The 23,914-nt window shown below is 26.6% G+C and overlaps 1 protein-coding gene across 6 annotated transcripts in view; it reads left to right on the top strand.

The window, feature by feature from the left end:
* Positions 1–6,258: 6,258 nt before the first annotated feature.
* LOC111027871 (voltage-dependent T-type calcium channel subunit alpha-1G) overlaps positions 6,259–23,914 on the top strand; it is a 262,059-nt gene continuing 244,403 nt past the window's right edge. For 3 of the 6 annotated variants that reach the window (XM_022306346.1, XM_022306344.1, XM_022306347.1), the window contains exons 1-2: positions 6,259–6,789; positions 16,833–17,195. In XM_022306346.1, the coding sequence (XP_022162038.1) occupies positions 16,858–17,195 (338 nt within the window). In that variant the 5' untranslated portion in view covers positions 6,259–6,789; positions 16,833–16,857. Of the gene's footprint in view, positions 6,790–11,923; positions 11,966–16,832; positions 17,196–23,914 lie in introns of all 6 variants that reach the window. The other 3 variants (XM_022306345.1, XM_022306348.1, XM_022306349.1) reach the window with 3 other exon arrangements.

Here is a 23,914-nt window from a genome sequence, read left to right as displayed (position 1 = left end):
CCATATTGGAATAAAGTAACCTATATAGTATATAGTATATGTTTAATGCATTTAAACATTTTTGCAAGTTGAATATTCGATTTCTTTTTTAAGTGTATGTTGATAGTATTTTGTATGTTATTGATATGTTGGATATGGGTTTTTCCCACCGGTTGTAAGATGTTTAGACTCCACAACATATTATCATATCATATATTATATATTTTAGTATTATTTTATACTTTACACACCCCATTTAAATACTTTTGTTGGTAGTAGTTGTTTCTACAGTTAATTTTTCTTGTTCAAAATGTATGTACCATTGTCCTGCCAACAATTTATTATGAACACAACCTAAAAATAATATTATAAATGTGAAAAAATTATTTTATTACATAGACAGATAATTAATATAATAATTAAAGTATTAAATTAAATAATAGGTAGTGTGTATTGTATATAGAATAAAATTATTTATTGTGTTCTTTTGCGCCATCTACCTACGCGATATTCAACTAAATAATCGGTTTCTATAATCAGTGGGCTTCCTAAATATAAAAAATAACAATACATCCACTACCACTAGATGGCATGGTAGATTCATCATACACCATACAAAAACATAGTAGGTACTTCAAATTTAATAGCATAATATTATATTTTTAGATTGTTTTATTATTTCAGCCAAAATAATAATGACCGTTTCCGCCAAGAAAGAATCAAAATTTGATTCCCGTTTTCGTCAAAGGGACGTTACCATAAAATATTTTGGAAACCAATAATTTCCATTTTTTACAATATAATATGTACCAAGCATGGAATAATATGTATTATGTATACATTTATTTCCTTTTATTATTAGGTTGTAGGTTAGTAAATTAATTGATTCTATTCATTGTCTAAATTTTGAAAATGTTTTATAAGACCTTATAAGTAGTTACCCATAGGGAGGTACGAAATTCATTTTGAATACATTGTACGTTGGTTCGTAATCTTATAAGTTATAGTTTTACCATTTTTTGTTTTATTTTGTCATATTATTTTGATTTGAGAAAAAGTTTTTTAATATATCATTTTCTCTCTGAATACAAGCTTAAAGTTATCACAATTGATGAATATTGTTTTAGGGCTGTAGGTTATGCTACATGGGCGTCATAAAAAAATGTATCATTGATTTTACTTTAATATCATTAATTTATGATAAATAGTAATAATTTATAATACATCATTATCTTGCACCTAGGCGATCGAAGCCAGATGCACAACTCATAAATTTTGATGTAGCTAGAATTACATTGTCCTCATTATCTACGTACTAATATTAGTAATACTTAAACACCCAAATGTTAAGTTAATTTTTGGTTTATTGGAGATTTTATTCCTCAACTTTTACACCGGCAAATAATAATAATTATTATGTAAGGTACGAGTTCGCCGTTATTATTGTTCATTACGATTAAAATGTTTACACTTATATGTAGTAAAATTCCACAACTGTATGATTGACATACAGAAATACAGTATTGTAATATCGATGTCATGACAAAACAATATCTACCTAACATAAATTATTTAAGGACTGCGACCACTGGCGAAAGCCTTATATTATGTTTTATGTATATGTAGCCATTTAATAAATTGAACATGCCCCCCCCCCTAACAAGACTCAATACGTACATTTTTTTTAATGACCTTTCTGTGAACTTTGTAACAAATGTGGCGAAAGTATTGGATGTTTACAGTTAAACTGAAATAACTTCAGAAATATTATCTAAAATCGAACATTTAATATCTATGTATTATAATTCATAATATCTAATTTGATATGAGTTTATTTTTAATCTAAAGCAATAAGATAGGTGATGATTATTAAAATAAAGCATACAAGGTAACAAAATATCTTTTTTTCACTATTATCACTGTTATAAAAACAGTATTTATTAATTATTTTCAATAAAATAATTTCCTACAAAATAACAAATTACATTTTGTCATTTTGGTGGACCATTATTTAAGGGTTTCACACAAGAGTATAGAGCTTAACATAGATATTACATTTTATTTGTATACTATAGTGGGTAATGGGTATAATTGTAAAACCAGAATAAATGAAAATTATTGTTGTCAATATTTAATCCATCTATTGGAATTAAAACCACACGAACTATAAGATAACTAAGGATCTTAAAGGATAAGTTTTTTGATCGGCAATAAAACGTGACCACTATACTGAGACAGAGCGTTATACGAATTGATTTATTTTTGTATCAAGGCACATGCATTGAGTCACACACAGTATAATTTTATATTAAATACAATATCATGGTTTTTGAATTATTTTTGCATGCTGATTTACTGCTACTGTTAATAAATACCTATTAATACTCCCAAACGTGTGATTTACACGATTTTTTCAGTCGTATGTACTTACAGATTATTGTATGATTATTATACATTATTAATATTAGTTATGTGCATATTTACCAAGTACACTGTTGGTGTTTTCAGTTATTATGTTCTTGATTTTATGGACAGTAGTTGTATTTAGTATAAATTATATATTAAGTGCATATTAAATAGGTGGTAAATCTCAATATATTCTAATTATATTTGAGTTAATCATTATTTTATTGTTATATAATGATTTTAAATTAATCCCCTAAATGAAAACTTATTTTTTACTTGATAGTAAATAAGAAGTATTTAATGGCTATATATAGTTTTAAAAATATCCATCTAACTTTTAATCAAATCTTGAAGCAGAGTTGTTCTATTTCAAGATGGATTGATAGTTTTAAATTATTTACACAATTTTTGTTAGGTATATTTTTGGGTTTCGTATAATTTAATGATTATTTATTAAAACATATTTTTTCCAGTTGACCATTATTTTTATTCTTTTTGATTCACCTCTTCTGTATTTTACTTCTAAAATTTTGCTTATTTATTTGTCATATCCACGTCTTATTCATTTTCTCTCTGTATTAAACATAGGTTCACATTTAAGTCCAAAGGATTTTGTTTTCAAAACTATTAGGTTCCTACTCCATTCTTTTAGTTGTAGGCCATAAATCGTTGTCATGTTTCACCTTGTTAGTGTTGGGCGTTGGTAAATCAATGTAAGTTCAGATAAATACGAGAATAAAAATAAAAAATGGAAATATATAACATCCAAATTTAATTATTTTTATTATTGAAAGGGTTTTTGTTTTATATATTCCAATGGGTTTAACTATTAGACATTTTGTTTCTTTTACAAACGTTTATGTTAATATGTGGTTCACTTCACTACACAAGTATTCCGGTTGATTGAATATTCTCTGGCAATATAAACCACCTGCAGGGAATAGTAATTTTATTGTTTCACTACCGGAAAGACGAGATGAGAAGAATTAAATTAATTGTTGACTGATTATTGGGATGTTTCAAACTTCAAAGAATGAAATGATAGCAACAAATTTCTAATTTTGTCTTTAAGTGGTAAAATTACATTAAAAATCAAAGGTTCACTGGTAAGGTAGTATTAAATGTATTAATCTAAATGTCTGGAAGAGGGCTATAATGTTTTTTTGGAACATTTGTTTTAATATGGTCGTTTTATCATTACCTATCTTAAAATCCTTCAATTTTTTACATGGAGGGTTGTTTGTGGTAGAAAATTATATGTAGATGATATTAGATTTGGAGGTGGTAATTCTAAGATTTTTAGAATTTTTAAATTATCAAAAAAGCATTAAATATACGAACAAATCATTAAATATATGAAAAAACTGGAATTTTTAGTCGATGCGTACAGTAAATTGTTGTTGATAAAATTGATTGTATTTATTTACTCTAAAATGTAACACAAAAAATATTTATATGAGAGTTATATACACATGACTTAAACCTAAAAAAATATTGTATACACATTTTTCCTATATATTTTTTGGCGAGTAAAAAAGTTTGAAAACTGAATACAAAGGTTCCTTTTGAATTATTTTTACAAAAACCAAAAAATCTCAAAAAACCACTATCATATTTTTTTTTATCGAGATTCCAAGTTAAAATGTTGACAAAAATGTTTATTTAAATTAAAAATGACGATTTTACTTTCTTTCAGTAGATATTTAATATCCCTGTACAAGAATGGCATTTTTAGTAAAAGGTGTTCATAGTAATTTCCTACAGAAACTATTATAGTCCAGAATGGTTGTTTATTTTACAGACGTAATTTACTTGACAAGAGTGGTTGATGTATGAAAATCCGAACACGTACTTATTCTACAGATATCTATTATCATAGGATATTAGGATTGTTCCATTTTTACTTGTTCTGTTACAAACCTTTAACCAAGTATATAAAGCGAATAGATATTGCTTAGGTACATATTATATCAAAAAATGTTCAGATTTAGAGTAATGATGAATTAGTGATTTCATATCAAAACAGAAGATATTGATTTAAAGTGGTTTAGAGCATATTTTTATTTTCTACACTTAAACATTTGCTCCCAGTTATACGCCTGGACTTACATTAAAAAATGAATTTATTTTGATATAAATATGAAATAATGTCCAAGAGATTGGAAAAAATTTAAGAAATACAATGGTGTTTCACAATAATTTATCTCAGATCGACGAATTCATAACCACATTACAGTATGAAAAGTTGCCAACTACAATACATTCAATAAAAAAATGGGATTTTCCTACGGTGATGCCATATGGTGCACTTGTAGAACTCATGATTCACATAATTTATGACTATAATTAGGTGTATTATTATAATGAAATTGTAAACTTTAATGATCTAATAAAAAGGTTAACGCGGCGCTTCATGTAGGCAATGTTGGTACTCGAGCGTCCGTGATTCAACGTGGTGGCTAGTCGGATTTAAAGCATTGTCTATATTTTTATCTATTGTGCAGTTGGTATAATATGTGAGAAAATGTTTTTTGCTTACAAAATACATATGATGTATATTATAAGTCAAAGGTTATTCTATGAAAGAACACATATACAATATCATTTTTTAAATTTATTTTAGAAAATTATCTAGATATAATTAATATTAGTAAACGAGATCTGTCCCACTGCGTCCCCTCTTTCAGTTTGATCTCTACATTGGTCCTACATATATGGGTTTATTGGGTTTACAGACTTAAGTATTTTTTCCTTACGACAAGACGTGTGCGTCTCGATTACTTTAATTAAACGCCGTATCGATCGCTTGCATTGTTTATAATAATATATAAAGTATTTAAAATGGTTTTTAGATGTCATATAATAAAATACACGTGCACACCTTAAATACAATGACGACAACGACGACGATACAGCTGGAGTGTGAAATATAATAATCTTATTTTCATTAATTATTATTGCATTGTAATATATAATAAAATATTATTAAAGACGGTCCCGAGAATGGCCTATTAACTACCACACATAATGGTGATCATTATTTTCTGCTTAACAATAATAATGTCGGTGAAGGGGGTGGATGACTGTATAATAATACCATACCTCTACCATCCATACCGTTATAGATACCATGCTATACCGCTGATACCCCAGCCCATTAAATACAATATAACTAATATTTTATTATTATTTACATTATACACACACAATATATTTTATAGGCCTGGGATGTCTATACTGCTCTCGTTCGTTTCTCTCACCCTCGCCACAGTTTTGGTCTCAGTATTTCACACATTTATAGATATAAGAAAATCTATCTTCATTATATAGTGCCATACTTGAAAATAAAATTTTTCTGGTTAGGGGAGGCGAGGTTGGATTAAAATTATATTATAATACAATTCTTGGTATGGAGGGATCTCCCGGACGCCCAACAATGATCAATTTCCCAGCTAACTGTTTTCTCTTTATTAATTTTTTATTTGAATTCAACGGTATACACTTCGTATTACGGATACAATATTTAAAATACTTATAAAAAAAGTCCCAATCGTCGGGGGATGGACGGCGGGGACATGCGCCCATCACACCCCATTGCAAATACTTATATATAACTGATTGGCGATCTGCTATTTTCTACATCCTATAGTTATATCTAGATGTACCTATTTGTACAGTTACCAATGTCTATATTATATTTGCCTTCGAATGCAGTGTCCCCTTACTCTCGGAGACGCTGACGATCGGCCAACATTTGGCGCGTGCGTGATGTATGCGTGTGGCCGGCGCAACAGGATGTATAGGTACGCACACACACGCATACTCGTATACAAAACGCCGCCGCCACCGCCGTAGTCGTCTCGCTCGAGTTCAGTCTGCGTGTGCCGCCCGCGTCGTTCGCGACTACCGCCACCGCCGCCGCCCCAGTGTGCGCGCCTTTTTAACACCAGTTCATCTCACGTCAGTTCAACTCTTTTCTCTGTCTTTCTCTCTCTCTCTCTCTCTCTCTCTCTCTCGCATACACTCTTTCGCGATCTATTTTTTTCCGCATTCGTATTTCTCACGTCGTCTTCGTCGTCGACGGCGGGATTCGTTTCGTTTTTATTTCTCGTTCATTTCCGATCACCCACCACCGCACCCCCCTCCCCCCGCCCGTATCTTTTCGTATCGTTACGGAAATATATACATATTATTATATAATACCATTTTTGTTTCCGATCGTCTTTAATCTCGCACAAAATCGCCTTGTTCGCTTTTGAGAATATTGTTTACGCTTGTCGCGATATCATCAGTTCGCGCCTCGTGCTTGTCGGTTTGTTCGTTTTTTTATTACATTTTCCTCTCTGTCGATATAACATTATATTGTTCTTGTGAATGGATTACGCGGAGACGACAGAATTTTGAGTGAGTATATTTTGATCACCAGAAACGTATTCGGGTCTTACACATCCCCACAGTCCTACACGTCATGTAGAAGTTCAAGTGTATAACGGTTAGGTATATGTAGTAACTTCCTATTCGTATACAGTACGTTTTCAAGTTCCATAATTATCTCCTTCTCTATATGTATTCGTTGATTAATTAGATCACTAGTATTCTTTTTTATCAATCTTGTCGCGTTTGATGAAACCAAACAATTTAGTAATCAAACCAATTTTGGGTTGTGTCTACTATCAATATTGACTGTTGTAATTTTTTTTCTTAATTTTAATTTTTGAAGGCCAATTTTCTTTAATCGGACTTTTTATAATATTATGACGTTATCAACAAGTTATAAAAATGCTTATTTGTATGCTATTAAAATTAGAATTTTCACAAAATCATAAAATTAAAGATTTTTGTTATTGTATAGTAGGGACTCGATAGTTATAGATATGTTTCACACTTAAACACATTATTTAAATTTAAGATTATTTTTTAGGGACTCGAGTATCCCGCAAAACAAAAAGTTTGATACATAATTAATAATTTAGCGAATGAATACAGAAATAAAAATTATTATAAAATTATTAATTTGTATTATAATTTGTAATTTTGTATTCCTAATGATATCGACAAGAAATCTGTAAAAATTAATAGTTATATATTTATTAATATTGTGTTTTTTACATTTTTTTTTTGTTCATACATTTTTTTATTTAATCTGTTACAAAAACAAGAACAATAAGACCAATAATTGATGGTACATGATAGCTAAAATAAAATAATAATATAATGCAGATTTAAGACTGCAGAAGCCTTCCAGCGGAGGTACTACGATGTTTTTTACATAAAATAATAAATAAAAAGATAATGGTTTAGTATTAGCATAACAATTAATAAATACATATTATTTTAAATTAACTAAACTGTTATTTTAGTAAAATGTAATAAAATATATTATAATGTAAAGACAATTTTTCTAATTTTTTTAAACATTTTTTAACTTTTTATGTAACACCTTGAGTCACATTTTCTTTGAACTAACAGCACTTGTTGGATATTTTGTTACTGCAGCATGACGTTCATATAAAAATAAAAATAATTATACAAAGTTTATGTTCATAAATCAACTGGGATTAATTTATTGTCTCATAAAATCCATTAATTTTTTTACTATCTACAGGTACATTCACAATAATTTTGTTTTTGATACATAAAATACTAAATCCACGATGAACCTCTTAAGATTAAAATAAAAGTTTTGAGGCTTTAGGCTGTCTTGTATAGATGATAAACGAAAACGAATTTTATAATGTTTTTCAAAGTATTAAAATACATAATACTATGTATAGAAACTCGTTATTGTTTACAGAATAGTTAAATTTAAATAATTTATGGGTGTTATATTTTAATTTTAAACAAAGTATTATAATATGTTGTTAAATAATTTCAGTTTAAAAGGAATCTGCATAAAAATGTGTTGAATTTAACGGCTCGTTAAAATTGTACGGATCAATCATTGGTGACCAATATAATAGTGTGACAGTTTAACGTTTGAGCTGTTTAACGGATGGCTATTTTTTTTTTTATAATCCGTTTAAGCTTAATGATCTTTTCACATTTATAACATTTCTACAGGCCAGCATTGGTATTTTAATAATATTTTAGTTAGCATAATGCAATAATAATATAATTTGTACCATGTTCGTATACTTTATTTTAAAAATGTAAAAACATTTTTTACTTAAATTTATATTCTAATAAACATAGTTTATAAAACTTTGGTGGAATTATTTCTTCAAGATATAGTATTATTATTAATTTGTGATTATATTTTTATTTTTAGTACGATGAGTTTTAAACTATAATTTATTCATAATATTCTAAATTTCTTTTTATGAAAACTTTAAATTTAAAAAAAGACATCATAACTAAATTATTTACTATTTTTTTTTTTTTGTTTTAATATTCAAGTTTATAATAATAAGTAGTAATGGCACAATCATTTCTTGCAACAGTGTGACCTGACCTTGACTATGACCTAACCAGCCTACATTATTTTAGGCATTTTATCGAATCGTTTTCTAACCTACATTTATCTTTATTTGCAGTTGTTACTAAAAATATAACAGTTTAACGATAAATCGATAACATTATATAGTTTTAAAAGAGAATCGTAATAATAAAAAAAATAACAATCGTTTGAATTAGATTACAAAACCCGGATACTTTCATAAAATGAATTGATTTAATATTTACTAATACGAAATAATTAAGAAACTAGTAAGGAAACAGTTCACATTTTATTCTAAACAAATGCGAGTGATTGCCTTAGTGTACTGTTAGAGGTGTGCAAAGCCACTTAAATAATTTACAAATTATAATTTTTAATAAAATACCTCTTAAACAAGAATTATTTAATTTATATAAGACTTAACTAGATAATTCTATAGCATAATTTATAATAATGTTCGGCAAAATAGTTTATTCTAGGTAAGTACTTGATTCAAATATCTCTCCTATATTTAACGGAGAATGTATATAATATTTTAGACCGTTGTATAGGTACGAAGTCTGATTATCTGAAGTTCAGTGCATGCAAATGTATGCCAAAAAAATAAACATTATTTGAAGCATCCGTGATGCATTTCATTTTTCAGAGCGGTCTATTTGAATTCCATGCCATGTACAACTTAAATAATCATTGACATTTTTTTTTCAAAAAACCAATTACATATATTAAATAATAACTATTATTTATTATTACTTTTAGTATTACAAGTTGTGATTAACTTGTACATTCAACAACGTGTCTCATAATTGTATAAATAGCTTGACATAATTAATAAATAAATCTTGTTTGAATTGGGTACTACAAAATAACTACAACCGTTTAATTGCAAATCGTTTATTTTTCTTATAAAAATCCAATTATATCAAAATTTAATTTTAAAATACTCGTAATATTTTAAGGTGCCATTACTCAAAATTGTATTTTGTAAACATTAATTAAAAACATATGAGGATCTTGTATTATATTTAATGATTATGTATCTATTAAGTTATGAAAAAAATTTCAATTTTTGTTATTTTTCAACTACTTAAAGAATACCCTTTGATAAATCTAGTATTCAATTTTGAAGATCAATAATTTTTATCAATAAAAGTATGAGGGTACAAGGTTATGCAATTTAGACAGACCACTCGACGAGATGGCAAGCAATTCGGACAGACCCTTAAACAATATTATGTCATGAAATTCAGACTTTTTTTGTTATGATATTTGGATGTAGTTGTGAAGTTGTACTATTACGTACATTGTAACAAACCATTACATTTTGTAAAATACAAATTGAAATTTTTATTTTATAAAATAACTGCTTTAATGTTCAGAATTGACTGGTTATGTTTAAGTATTTTTGTTTTTTTTTTAATTACAAAAATTATAACTGTATTAAATTTAAAAAATAAAAACTCCTTTAAGAAATATATTGGTATTTATTTTTACTTACTGAATGTATAGGCTGTTTGAACAAATAAAGAATAAAACCTAACCTAACCTAATGATAGGTAATCATAAGTAATATAGTAAAAAAATACTTAATAATAATTGTTTACTATAGTAAATAGTAATGTAATATCAAAAAAGAAATCATTGAAATTATATTTAGATTTCTTAATTCAAATAATGTACTGAACGTATTTGACACTGTTTGCTATTTTTCAATTGCTATTAATATAAAAATAATACAAATAAACAGAAGACGCACGTAAATACTAATGTTATATTATGCAACTAAAAACTTTCTACATTCATTCGTAATTGTATTTTCAACTTAAAATATTCTCATTTAAATTATATCGCGGATGTAATCAAAACGTACCTAAACAAATGAAATCCATTTTTCTAGTGTTTAATATTTTCTTTTGTTTCATTATTGTTTTCATTGTTATAATTTTTCTTTTTATACGAAATGAGTAGCAGGAAATCTTTTGTCTGGTCGCTTAAAATAATACATTCAATATCAATACTTTACACATTAAAACGGTTTTAAGTTTTAAATACAAATTAAATTATCATTATTTTTTTTAAGAAAAATATTATTTTACAAACAAATTTGTTGATAATATTCTAAATACTAACTATGCTAAAATAGCTTGATGTGTGTTATTAAAATACAAATTTTTATTAGTTTGAGATATCACACAAAAAATGTATTTTTTACTGAAGGTGCATTATAGGACTATAATATAAGTTATATGCAGAAATTTAATATTCATGTATAGAATATATTTATCTTAAGTTAATTCAATGAGGGCAATAATCACAGTAAAAGGTCAAGTGCTTTATGAAAATGATACACGAGGTACTTATCATTGTCCTGTTGGAAAACTGACTATGTCATCCTTATGTGTCACTTATGTATCACTCTTGACACCTTTTTTTCCGAACTTGAATATAGATCACACGATGATAAGAACACTCAATCACACGTGAGGTTTATTAAAAATATTTATGTTGAGAAAAATAATACTTTCAATGTTTAAGAATGATAATTTTTGCACACAATAGACTTTATTATCAATATCAGTTTCATCTTTCATGTAGTTGTACATCGGATATTCAAGAAGTCAAGTATCACGCGTGTATCGTGTATTATAGGAAATTTATAAAATAACTAAGCGATGTTCAACGTTTTTCGATAAATACAGATATCGATTTAAATATACCCTAGCATAATTTCTGCCACACCAGTCAGTATATTACATTATTAATGGTTTATCTAACACACATATACGCATAATATTAGAATATATTAGAACTTATTTCGAAATTTATGTGCCCAATTGTATTTCGTAATCACCAGAATTTCTCACGGTTTCTCGTAGTTGTGCGGTGTACAATTTGACTTGATGATATTTATATATTTAACATCTAACGTGATACACTTAATTATGAATCAATAAAAAAATTAAAACACACATACTTGTTATACTAATTTTACTATTCAAGTTAATTGATTTTAATATGCCTATTAGGCGATTACCATTTATGTTATTTTCTAATTTATTATTTATTTAATCATATCTATATATTGGCCTGAAATGATTTTAGGGATCTGGGACATTGCCAAAGAGGTCGTCTACAACTCACTTGGTAAACTTCACGTCAAATAATTTAAGCAACTCAGAAAGAGAACAAAATATTATAAAAACGCACATACTCATTCTCAATCTACATTGGTAGTGTGTACCAACCTTTTTACTCTGGTGTGGTCTTTGTCCGAACCATTCTGTCACAGTAGATCACTGTAGGTCATATATTATACTAAGTTTATACGAAACATTTCATGGTAATTATGCCCTTTGATCAACCAAAATAATTTAGATTATAATTCAATTATGAACAAGAAAATAAGTTATTATTATCAGATGTATATATTATTATGCACGTAAGTATTGCATGTAGTAATACCAGTTGAATATAAAGTACTTAATTTGTATGAAGTAACACAGATAGTGTCATTATATTATTATCGTACTTAACATGGACTTCTTATATGGTTAAATACTACAAACATTGAAATAAACATTTATGTATGTAATACATAATATATAATTGATCGTACTATATAATTTTATATAGGTATAATAATTAATATTGCTACTTTGATGTGATGGTCAATGTATTTCAGATAAAATAATGTTAATTAAATTATACTCTATTCATGGCTACTTCATTTTTTTTGTTGTACAAATAAGCTATAACGCGAACAAATATAAGCCATACAAAGCCAATATAATATAATAATACCGATTAGCAGGCGACCCCTTGTAAACGGCTCGACTTTGGCAGTCACTAGATAGTTATGTTGGGTTGTTCAGTATACGTATTATTTGAAAACTTACCCATTAATATGAAAACATCGTTATTACGTCTGCGACAGTTATATTTCAAACGGATTTCATCTGTTTATGACTTTGTCTCTAAACCGAACACTTATATTTTCCATTACTTAATCAAATTGAGAATTTTTCAGGAGTTTTCAAGGTTTTAAATTCATATTCGACAAACAAGAATAATACCATCTGACGCTTGTTTAGCTAGAAGAGAGATTGAGCGTTTTGTAATTGCTTTAAGATATTTTTATAATATAATTTCATAGTAATTATAACGACGAATTTATTTTTAAAAAAATAATTGTTTTAAAATTTAATAAGCCAACTATGAAATGTTGAGTTAATGTTTGTTGTTAAGTTAGTACACAAAATACATTTAAAAATATTAAAAATATTAAAAATATTCAACATTCTTTTTATACAATAGGTTGGGTAGGCATTAATAATAGGTGTTAAATTTAATATTTTTTAAATTAATTAAATAATGTACAATCACTCTTTGATAACAAAATATGAATCTAAAAAAAATAATCTACCCGGGATAAAGATCTCCGTTTTATTGAAAATATTTGTATCTGAGGAGGTAGTTTTTTCTATGAAATATAATTTAATAGAGAATAGAGTGTACTTGTATTTCAATCGATGCGCATTATTTACAAGAAGCGTCCATCGTATATTTTAACTTTTCCTAACGATTTTTTATATTAACAATGTTACAATACGATTAAAATTTAATAATTAGTATTTAAAAGTTTTTAGGTATAATTATTATTTTAAATTTTTAATATTTTTTCAAAATTCGGTGACAAATATTTTAAAACGGATAGTGCTTATTTATAATTTAATCTGTATGTTTATGATAACCTATAAAATAAAAACAGTTTAAATAGTACAACCAGCGGTGGGACCCTGTTCTTATATTTTTTGTTGAACGCTAATGCTACACAGCCACTTCTAAACTATAATATTTTATCTAACCATACTGCTACTTTTTTTAAAAATTTTTGTGCAATAACTCCAATTTAATTATTTCAACGTAGTGTATTACCTTTTCAATTTTTTATTTTTTATTTTTTATTTTTTATTTTTTATTTTTCTTAAATCAATAGTGATAACAAAATATTGAATTATCCTATTTATGGTTATTATACACGAAAAATATGGAGCTAACTAATCGATTAGACCATCGTCGTTATCATTTTGTTATCAATAAAACAAAAATGTGTTATTGGAAATAAAATATTATAATTTATCATAATATAATAATATATATTATTAATTATTTTATTGTGTTTGTTTATAGTTATAGTATAATGTATTATTATATTATGTTTAGTAAAATATTTAATTGGAAGTTTTCGCTCAAATGAAAATCTTTACTTTAATTTTTCTCCATTAAATATATTTTAATAATATTGGGGCTCATATTTTTTTAATAAATAAATAATTTATTTATTATAGTACTTTACTACATTACGAGTACTGTTTTTGCAACGCTATATAGCAGCAAAATAATAATAATGAGCTAATATTGAGCTACTCCGAAGATTGGTTAAAACCAAATCATCTATTCAAAACCAAAAATTAATAGACCATTACTGATTAGATGTATGTACATTTATTTTTATTTTATCAAAATGTATAAAAAAACAATGGAGAAAGGTATATAGCACCCTGCAGTACAATTATAGGTGTTGAGTGTACCTCATCATTGAGTCAGTCGCTATTATGTATACTGTGTTAAATTCGAATTAAATTATAAAACATTGCGAACGAAAAACGATCTGTCAGCCAATATTTCTAAGTATATTTCAGGATACATATTTTATACAGCTACTATAATAACTTATTTGGCTATTGGTAGTACGATAAGTTGAATACATTTTTGACAAAACATTGAGATTATTATATATATAATATTTAATTTTCATAATAGTAAAATATATTGTTATTTTCTTTTAAGTCAATATCGATTTACTCCTTTTTCTAAAGAATGGTGTTCACAGGTTCGTGGTATAATATAGAAAATAGTAAAAATATTCTAAATGTTAGGTCACTGCATACATGAATTAAAATAGTGTAAATGAAAGTTTCAAAACCTTGTGAAAATGATTATCGACATTTATAAAAATATTCAAAATATTTTTTGAATTACTTTATTTATATAAAATATTAATGTTAAAATTTTTCGAAAAGTTCAAATATCTATTTTTCAATTACAAAAAAAAAAAAATAGTTTTGTGTAAAAGTTCCACATTTTCCTCGATTGTTGTGTAAGACATTTTTATTTAATTTTGCCCGCTCTAAAGTATCAATTCAATTTACTATCCTACAGGAAAAGACATCGAAGTTGAAAATCTAAGTATTTTTTTTACTTTTTAACGTTACCTATTGGTATACACAAAAGTAAATAATAGTGAACAAAAAACAAACATATCATTATTGTAAATGTGAAATCAATATATTCATTGCTCTTCTCAGAATCTAAAAGAGACGAAGGGAATTACTATAGAATCTGAAATAATAATAATGAGTAATGACTTTAAAATAAAAAAAAAATATATATAATAAATATGTTTCATAATATTTTATGTTTAAATTAAAAATCAATGATTGATAACAATAGTATTAATATAATTTACCACTGTATTACGAATTTAATATCTTAAAGATTAAAACAAATCCACATTATACAAAATATTACAAAATGACATTTTTTTTAAAAATTGCACATCAATTATTATCAAGATGACTTAGTGAGATGCGAAGTATTTTTCTTTTCTTTTTTTTATACCTATATACATGGTTATAATAAGTTTTATCTCAAAAGATGAAAACTGCCACGATAAAATAATGACTATGTTACATTTCAGGCTGTCAAGTTAAATCTTAACAAACGTTTTTATAATTTGAATATTTAACAACGTATAAGTCTTCTTCTTTTTTCCAAACACTATTTGTTCTATCATAAATGTATCCACGTAAGTTTGTTCAAAATAAATATGAACAGAATAACAGATTATTGTTGAGATTACGATTATCTGTACATCAATACATGCAATATGCATATAAGCACATATAGTTGAGTACATTGAAGAACATTTGAAGACATCAATTTTTTTTTTTAGGAAATTAATACATAATACATTTACGACAAAGTATTGCATGTTCATTATTTTCTGTTGTATTATTAAAATGTATTTATTATTTATGCTCTAGAATGTTAAATCTGTAGGGTTAAGGTCTATACTATAGCTTTCTTAGTTTCAAATTGAAAAACAAAATAATTTATTTTTCATTTGTTCATAAACTTTTACAGAACTCTGAACTCTGAATTGGAATTTCAACTAAATCCAATTTTTCAGTTATAAAAATATCGAATGTTTATTATCCTTCGTAATGTGTTTGTAAAGTTTTAAGCAAAAACTTTCTTTTCTTAACGTAACTGATTGTCGTTGAGACAATTTAGTTCAATCTATATTGGACTTTAAAATACATTTGACTGTTGTTCATACGTAGTAAAACAAAAGAACAGTTTTACATTTGTTGGAATCTTTCGTATATAATATGTAAAACGATTAAACAAAGTAATTAAATTGGCTTATTAATTTATATACATTATATGTTTATACAAATACAATAATATACTTTTTATATTTTTAAAACAAATACTAAGTAGGCCATTCATATTGTGTTTTTAATTGGTTAATATGAAGATGAAAATACAGTATCAAATTTATTATTCTCGTTATTCACTCAAAATGTTCTATTTATAATTTAAAATGTTTTAATTACTTTGGGATATATAGTTGAAATTTGATTTATATACTAGGTATTATAAATGTATTGAGATTGTGTACACTGGAAGCCATGCATGAGGAAAACACGGTGCATGAAGTTTAAAGGAATGTGAATCAAACAAATACGACGTAATAATGTTTTTTAGTCTTTAAAAATAAATTTAATATTGATTATTGGGGAATAAAAATAATTCTCAGTATACACCTCTGCGGCCTATACACTGAATTGTACTCGTACTCTAGAAGTATAAATTACGCAACACTCACATGCAAGTTGTTGTTTTTGTTTTGGAAATAATGAAGTGTAAATTGTTTTTTATTCAGGTCCTTCTATTGAAATATATATGCGATGAGGCATTCAGCAGTCGGCGGCGTGGAGGAATGCGTTTACCGACGAACTAGTTGCAACCATGGTTTGTTGGCCAGAAGCAGCTCGGACTCGGACTTGGCTGTGGTAACGGCTGGTTACCCCGGCAGCCTAGATGTCGAAGCTTACGAGGATGAAGAAGAGGAGGAGGAGGACGGTGAAGACTCCGAAGACGATAGGGACGACGACGATGACTGCATGGGAGCGGAACACAACCAACAAGAAGATCTACCGTATCCAGGGTTCGTGTCCATATCGATGAAATACCTGGACCAGAAGTCTAGGCCCCGAAATTGGTGTTTGGCCATGATCACCAACCCATATCCTTTTTTTGCTGAAAGTTATTGTACTGATTTTAAAGTTATAAACATTCTCAAACGTTTTATTTAAGACGTTACATTACAACTATTAACTGTATATCATTAAATAATATAGGTAGTAACACCAATGCACAGTAACATTATTATTGTTTTAATTTATTTTTAGTTTTTGTAATAGGTATTAATAGGTATTGTTATGTATATAATATTATGTAAGAATATCTAAGCAATTCTATTCGTAGGCATTTGAACTTTATATTAAATACAAAACATTATTATAAAATAACAAAAGTAATGAAGTGTTCTTCGAATAGCATCTATATAAACGCATAAAAGTAATAACATTTTATTTTATTTTCTTTATTCTACAAACCAATGAGATATTGTTATTACTATTGCTATTTTATGTTAAACATTAACGGTTTCTCCAGGATATTGTCTAATCTCTTTCGAATTTTTTTTATTTTATATTTAAAGTTTTAGAAGTAGATCCGAGATCCGAGTAATAACAATACTATCGGTTATACTTATAAGTAAAGACACTCACATCGATGAACATGTATAGTACGTATCTACTTATTTTAAATTATACGATAGAAAGTTGAGAATTAGATAGGTACTAAAGAATTAAATACAACAAAATCTGTCTGAAACAACCTAAGCTCATTTTGGCCTAAGATGATTTACTCCATATTGATTCATAATAATTAGTCTTAGTCAGATAATCAATGAAAAACTATAAACATGTTTAAGGTTCATAATGTAAATCATATTTTACAGCCTTAGAAGAATTTTTGAAATTGATTTGATCCTAATCATAACGCATATTACTTATAACATTATAATATATGGACGTATTTACCGTATTATAAAAACATGTACTTATTTATTTTCAGTTTCCATCCACCAATAAGGTATGTATATAAGCAGTATACAATATTTTAACAGTAAACCAATGAAAAAAAATGATCTACAACAATTATTAAATAATCAATTCAAAGACTGTTTTGATTCCGAAGATGGAGTCGCGGAACACTTACTTTAAACTTTTAAATTGTTTTTAAGACTTTTGAGATCATTTTTTGTAATAGTTTTGAGTTTTGTATATATATTTTTATGCATACAATATAATAATGTATATATACACGATAAACGTAAACAATAATAATAACTTTAATATAATATATTAGGGTCGTTATTTTATTTGTTATTTTCAATTAAAAAACTATTTCAATATGGAACACGTACAGCAGCCGCATAGGGTGGTCATGTGAACTGTTATTTGAATTATAACTAGCGTGTAATTAAACAAACCGTTAGGGGAGCACTAAATCCCGCAGGATTTTATGTTTATTTTGCAATGCATGAATATGTATATTCGTAATGCGTATTTGTATACACAAAAGTAAAACTGGGCATGACCAATAAATAGTTGAATGTTCCAATAACTGTCTGTTTGTTAGGAAAAAATTATCATTGAAAAACACAAACTAAATCGATCTAACCATTCCTATTGAAAAAAAAACAGTATATACCTACACAAAAGCTTAAAAAAATGTTGTTTAATAATAACAACAACAAGATAGGTTTAAAATTAAAAAAAATATTTCTCTACATTTTACACTGATCGAACACGGTTCAGAAGTATTTGTATGATTTTAATATTATAGAATATTAAGTATATAAGATACAGTAAAAATAACAATACTAGGAAATAGATGCATAATGTTTTAAAGCACTTTTATTATATTTTCTACTTATTTTATGTTTCGTAAATAGTAGTGAAATAAAAATTTAATCTAATTCATTTTATTACATTCATTTTCTGACATACATTTCTGAGTTATTGACTTATAAATTATAAGTATTATATCCATTTATTGTATCTGTAATTTGTATTTCATAAACTTGAGTATAATATTATGAATACTAGTTATAGCTATATAAATACATAATAAACGCAATAACATGTAAATTTATATATAATTAAACTGAGATATTATTATCAAATTGAGTAGAGCGCATAATTTGGTCAGGAATATAATAAGTAATTTACTCTATTATTTATTTGTTTAAAAAGTACAAGATTTGTAAATCACACAAAAGTTATGAGTGATGTTAGTAAAGAATAAAATAAAATACTAGACTGAAAACATGTTCGGTGTATGGTTATTACAATACGCATGTTGATGTATAATGTATAGTATCAAATGAAAAGATTTCGATACCTTCTTTACCTAGTGTCGTAAATGTCGTATACTGTGTACCTAGTACTACCTACCCTATTTTTTGGATGCAAAAATGTTTTTATTTTCAATCTGCTTTTTGGCCTTTAAAACTTGAATTAATAAACAACTATTGTGTTATTTTTTTTTTAGAAGACTAAACGTTTAACATACAAGCAAAAAATCAATTCGAATCATGGTTAAAAATTAGGAAGCATAGCACAAAAACACCAACGATAAATCATTTTTACAGTAAACTTTAAACATTTTAAGTGATTATAAAAAAAAAAAATTATATTTTAATAATATAGTGATGAATAACTTTTTATTAAAATGTAAATCTTTAATATTATAATATTGTAATTCTTAACATCCTAATCTATTTAACCACTTACGTTGGATAGGTATTAAAAAAAGAATAATTTAACTTTCATTACATTTTCAGACATACATATAAAATTTAAAAAAAAAATTATATTCTGTGATATTGAAATGTTTTTATAAATTACTGTATAGTGTTTACTTATAGTGAATATCAGTATATCACTAATTTGCTTATATTTTCGTAAAATGCAAATAAAAAAAGACTGATGAAAATCCTCGGGCGAGGATTTATGTAAATATAAGTATAAAAAAAACTTGTGATTTATTAAAACGATTAGATTTCAAATAAAATACCACTGCAGCAGAGTATTCTCGAATAAAAATATATAAACAAAATTAAATACACAACATTTCACATTTTCACGTTGTTTTCGTCGATGTTTTTATACTGTAAATTGTTTTGTATTATATTTTGGATAATACAATAGTTATTACTTAGTATTGAGTGCAAATGCTAAGTAATTTTTTTTTGTATTTTCTTTGCCTTTGGCCATAGTAGCCAGCCATTGGTGGATATTTTTTACAAATAAAAATATTACATAATTCATGGGTTCACTTCATGTGTTTATTTAACAATAATTTTAGAATTTCAGTACTGCACTATTACCCCTCCCTTTGAGGTGTTACATATATTTATTTTATTGTTATTTGAATTTAATAAATATCTATTATTATTACAATTATATAATAACGATACAAATTTTAAGTTACAGAATTATAAGAATGTTCACATTAATATTTAATAAAATACAGTATATTTTATATTTACATGTATACTGCAAAAACTGTTAAAAAAAAATAAGAATAAAACTTGTAACTGTTGTCGAGGTGGTTAGTTTCGATTGATTCACAAAATAATGTGTTCACTAGTGTCCTGATATGATTGGTTTTTATGTTGCGGCTGATTTACCAAAATTATGTTCTAGATTCTCGAGGGTGTGTTTAACAGAGTAGAACTCTGTATATCGTGTTACTGAAGGCCTTTTGCATCCCGGGCTCAGAGAGATCGAGATAGCATCCTGCTTTATTTTTAGTGGGTACCTAACACAAAACTATTTAAGGTTATGTTGAATCGTGTTTGATTTCAACCCAGGGGTGGCTGATTACAGGAACAAATATTTTGTTTTCATACAATAATTTTTGTGTACGTATGTTACTCTCTTGGTTGGCTGATTTGATACCTCGAACTTGTCTGCATTTGATCACCGAGTAATTAATTAGTAAAATACAAAAACTGATGGATTTCCAGTGAAATACGAGTATAATAATATACAGTTCTCTTTTTTTGCAGGAGTATGGGGTTGGGCATTTCCTAATAATAATTAATGATACTCGATATTTGGCAACGCTGCTGTGGAGTAAATAATATAGTGAGTAGGTATATTTTCATATTCCAATTTTGCAACAATGATTTCCCTTGATTTTCACTAATCTAACTGGGTTTCTGTTTCCATTACTAATATTTACTCCAAATTAATTATTGTAAGTATTCGTAAGTCACTGTTAACTTTTAAAGTCAACCATAATTATATTTTTTATAGCTTCTTAGTAAAATGTTCCTTTGTAAGCTGTAAATATAATTTTGAAATCAATTTTTATTTGTTTTTTACTGTTTAATGGTATCCAATAATATTGACTCGGTAATTAATTATTATTCGTGCATTCAATTACGTATATTCTTTATTATACCAAGTATTTTCATAAAAAAAATATTGCCTGTTTGCCAGTGGCGATTTTGAGGTGGAGTGATGGAGCTCTCGTCTACCACCCTTGACCTCTGGGAATGGGTTAATCCCTTTTAATATTTAAACATAAAAAAATTATTATTAATTTTTATTTATAGGTAGTAATTATTAACAGTAAATCCTAAATAGTAAATAATATTATAATAGTTTTTATTTTACACAGTTTTAAAATTCAATGCCAAACGATAAAATTGATAATAAACCATAGAAATTCCGTAGTACCAACTAAACTTAATTCCCCATCCACAAGTCTGGTAAAAACTGCTACTAGTCTACTGCTACTATCTCTGTGTTATTTTTGTTGGTGAAATATGAAATAATACATATATCTTCCTTACATATATTATAATGCATATGTTACATAAGGTTATATAGGAGGTAGGTTGCAAATATTAAATAATAAACATTATAAGTTATGAGTATACTAGCTATACACCTATTATTTATAACCTAAAAATCGTTAAGGTTATTTTTATTAAAAAATATATCAATTGAAAAAATAATAACTAAATGTAAATATAATAAAGTATAATATATACCTACCACTACCAAAGATAATTTTTATGACGATATGTGTTAAACAAAAATGCCTATAGAATAAAGGTTAAAAACAAGTTGGCCTATGCTCATTAAAATGTCAAGTGTAAACATATGAGTGCCGTGTATTATTACGACTCTCTAGGTTACGATTACATTCATATAATATAATTGGTGACCTTTTTTCCCGTACAAAATGCAACATTTATTGACATTTCAAGTAGGTATGCCATTTTGAAGATAAAATTTAATTATACTACGTCATGTATTTTAGACTCTAAAGCAATTGTTTGTACCTCCAACAGAGTTAAATCATGACGATTTTTTGTTTTGACATAATATGAAAATGGCTTTTTAAAGTCCACATAGTAAGTAAAACAAAAAAGATTTTAATAAGATAGTAAAATGTTTTATTGAACCTCATCATTATGGTTAATTTTTTTTCACCTCATGCCTACATTTTAAGAAAACATCTCATTTATCCGTATTTGCCTGATTTTGAATGAATAAAATGTCATACATTTATTATACTCATAGTCCACATTTGTCAGCATTAGTAATATTCTTGGCGAATAAATACATTTATGTTAAATTAATTTATAATGTAGTCCAAAACGAATAAACCTTATTTGAGCATCATCTATTACTTTTATTACCAATTCGCTGGTCATCGAATGAGTAGAAGAGGTTGTTAGAAATAAGAAGACCCGAATAAAATACCCGATTGTACATTTAAAATGCGTGTTTATTTCTATTTTCTACGCGAATAAACAAGTAGGTACGTATATTACATTTGATATTATGTCGAATGCGTAGGTATACATTTCACATATGGATATAAAAATGTATATGCACAATTTTTTGTAAGGGGATTTCATGAATCTTTACTACATGTTTATAAATTTATAATATATTTATGTAAATATTGTGTAGGTAATATTATGCAATATTCGAGTGGGTACAAAGAATTTTTTTTTAACGATCCAAACATGTATCTCGATATACTCGATGAGCGTATTTTATAACTTAATATTTTTTTCATTTTTTTTTCATTTCTAATAGATTTTTAATTTAGTCCATACAATACATTGTATTTGGATCGAGCTAAAAATAATCAGTTTTGAAATCTTCGACCTTGTAAGGATTATATTATTATTGTATTAAAGGGCTCTTTTGTTTTTCTGGAGAATAATATTCTTAACCAAGGAGTATGCCGAAAAGTTATCCAAAGCTTTTCACAATATTAATGAATTTATTTATTATATTCGTTAAAAATAAGGGTCTATTATGAGAATAGCGTTTATCTTTTTATCGCTAACTATATTTACAGAATGACAAATAAAAGTTATTTTATTTTTGTTATTATTATAATAACTTAAATAATGCGTTGTCTAATTTTTACCTCAATATTGTTATTAGAATATTATAACAAGCAGTACAGGCATTTTCGATCGTGGATTTTCAACCATCAGTTAATTTTACTTAGTTTATTTTAGTGTTTATTTATGACACGATTCGATGGTTATTAAAACACGGAGATTTAAGGAGCTTTTGAAAATTGAGCATCCCCTTTTTTTTGACTGCATACAAATTATTAAAAATTAAAAAGGAATAGTTGAATTAATTAATTTATAGTTATAGTATGAAAGAGGAAAACTCAAAGAGTGTATAATTCAATTGATCGGTTATTTAGATTTTAATCACCTAGAATATTATCGACTTTATTCATTTTTAAATTAAAAGTATGCAGTAAGTACCTAAATCTAGTTATTTTTTTTCCTTTTAATCATATTAACGGGCCTGAGCTTAATTTGAATGTACATTTTTA

Source organism: Myzus persicae, unplaced genomic scaffold (genome assembly GCF_001856785.1).
Source record: "Myzus persicae strain clone G006 unplaced genomic scaffold, MPER_G0061.0, whole genome shotgun sequence".
In the NCBI taxonomy this organism is placed as follows: Eukaryota; Metazoa; Arthropoda; class Insecta; order Hemiptera; family Aphididae; genus Myzus; species Myzus persicae.
Note: the sequence above shows the minus strand (reverse complement) of the source record. Positions and strands in the feature narration are given on the sequence as shown.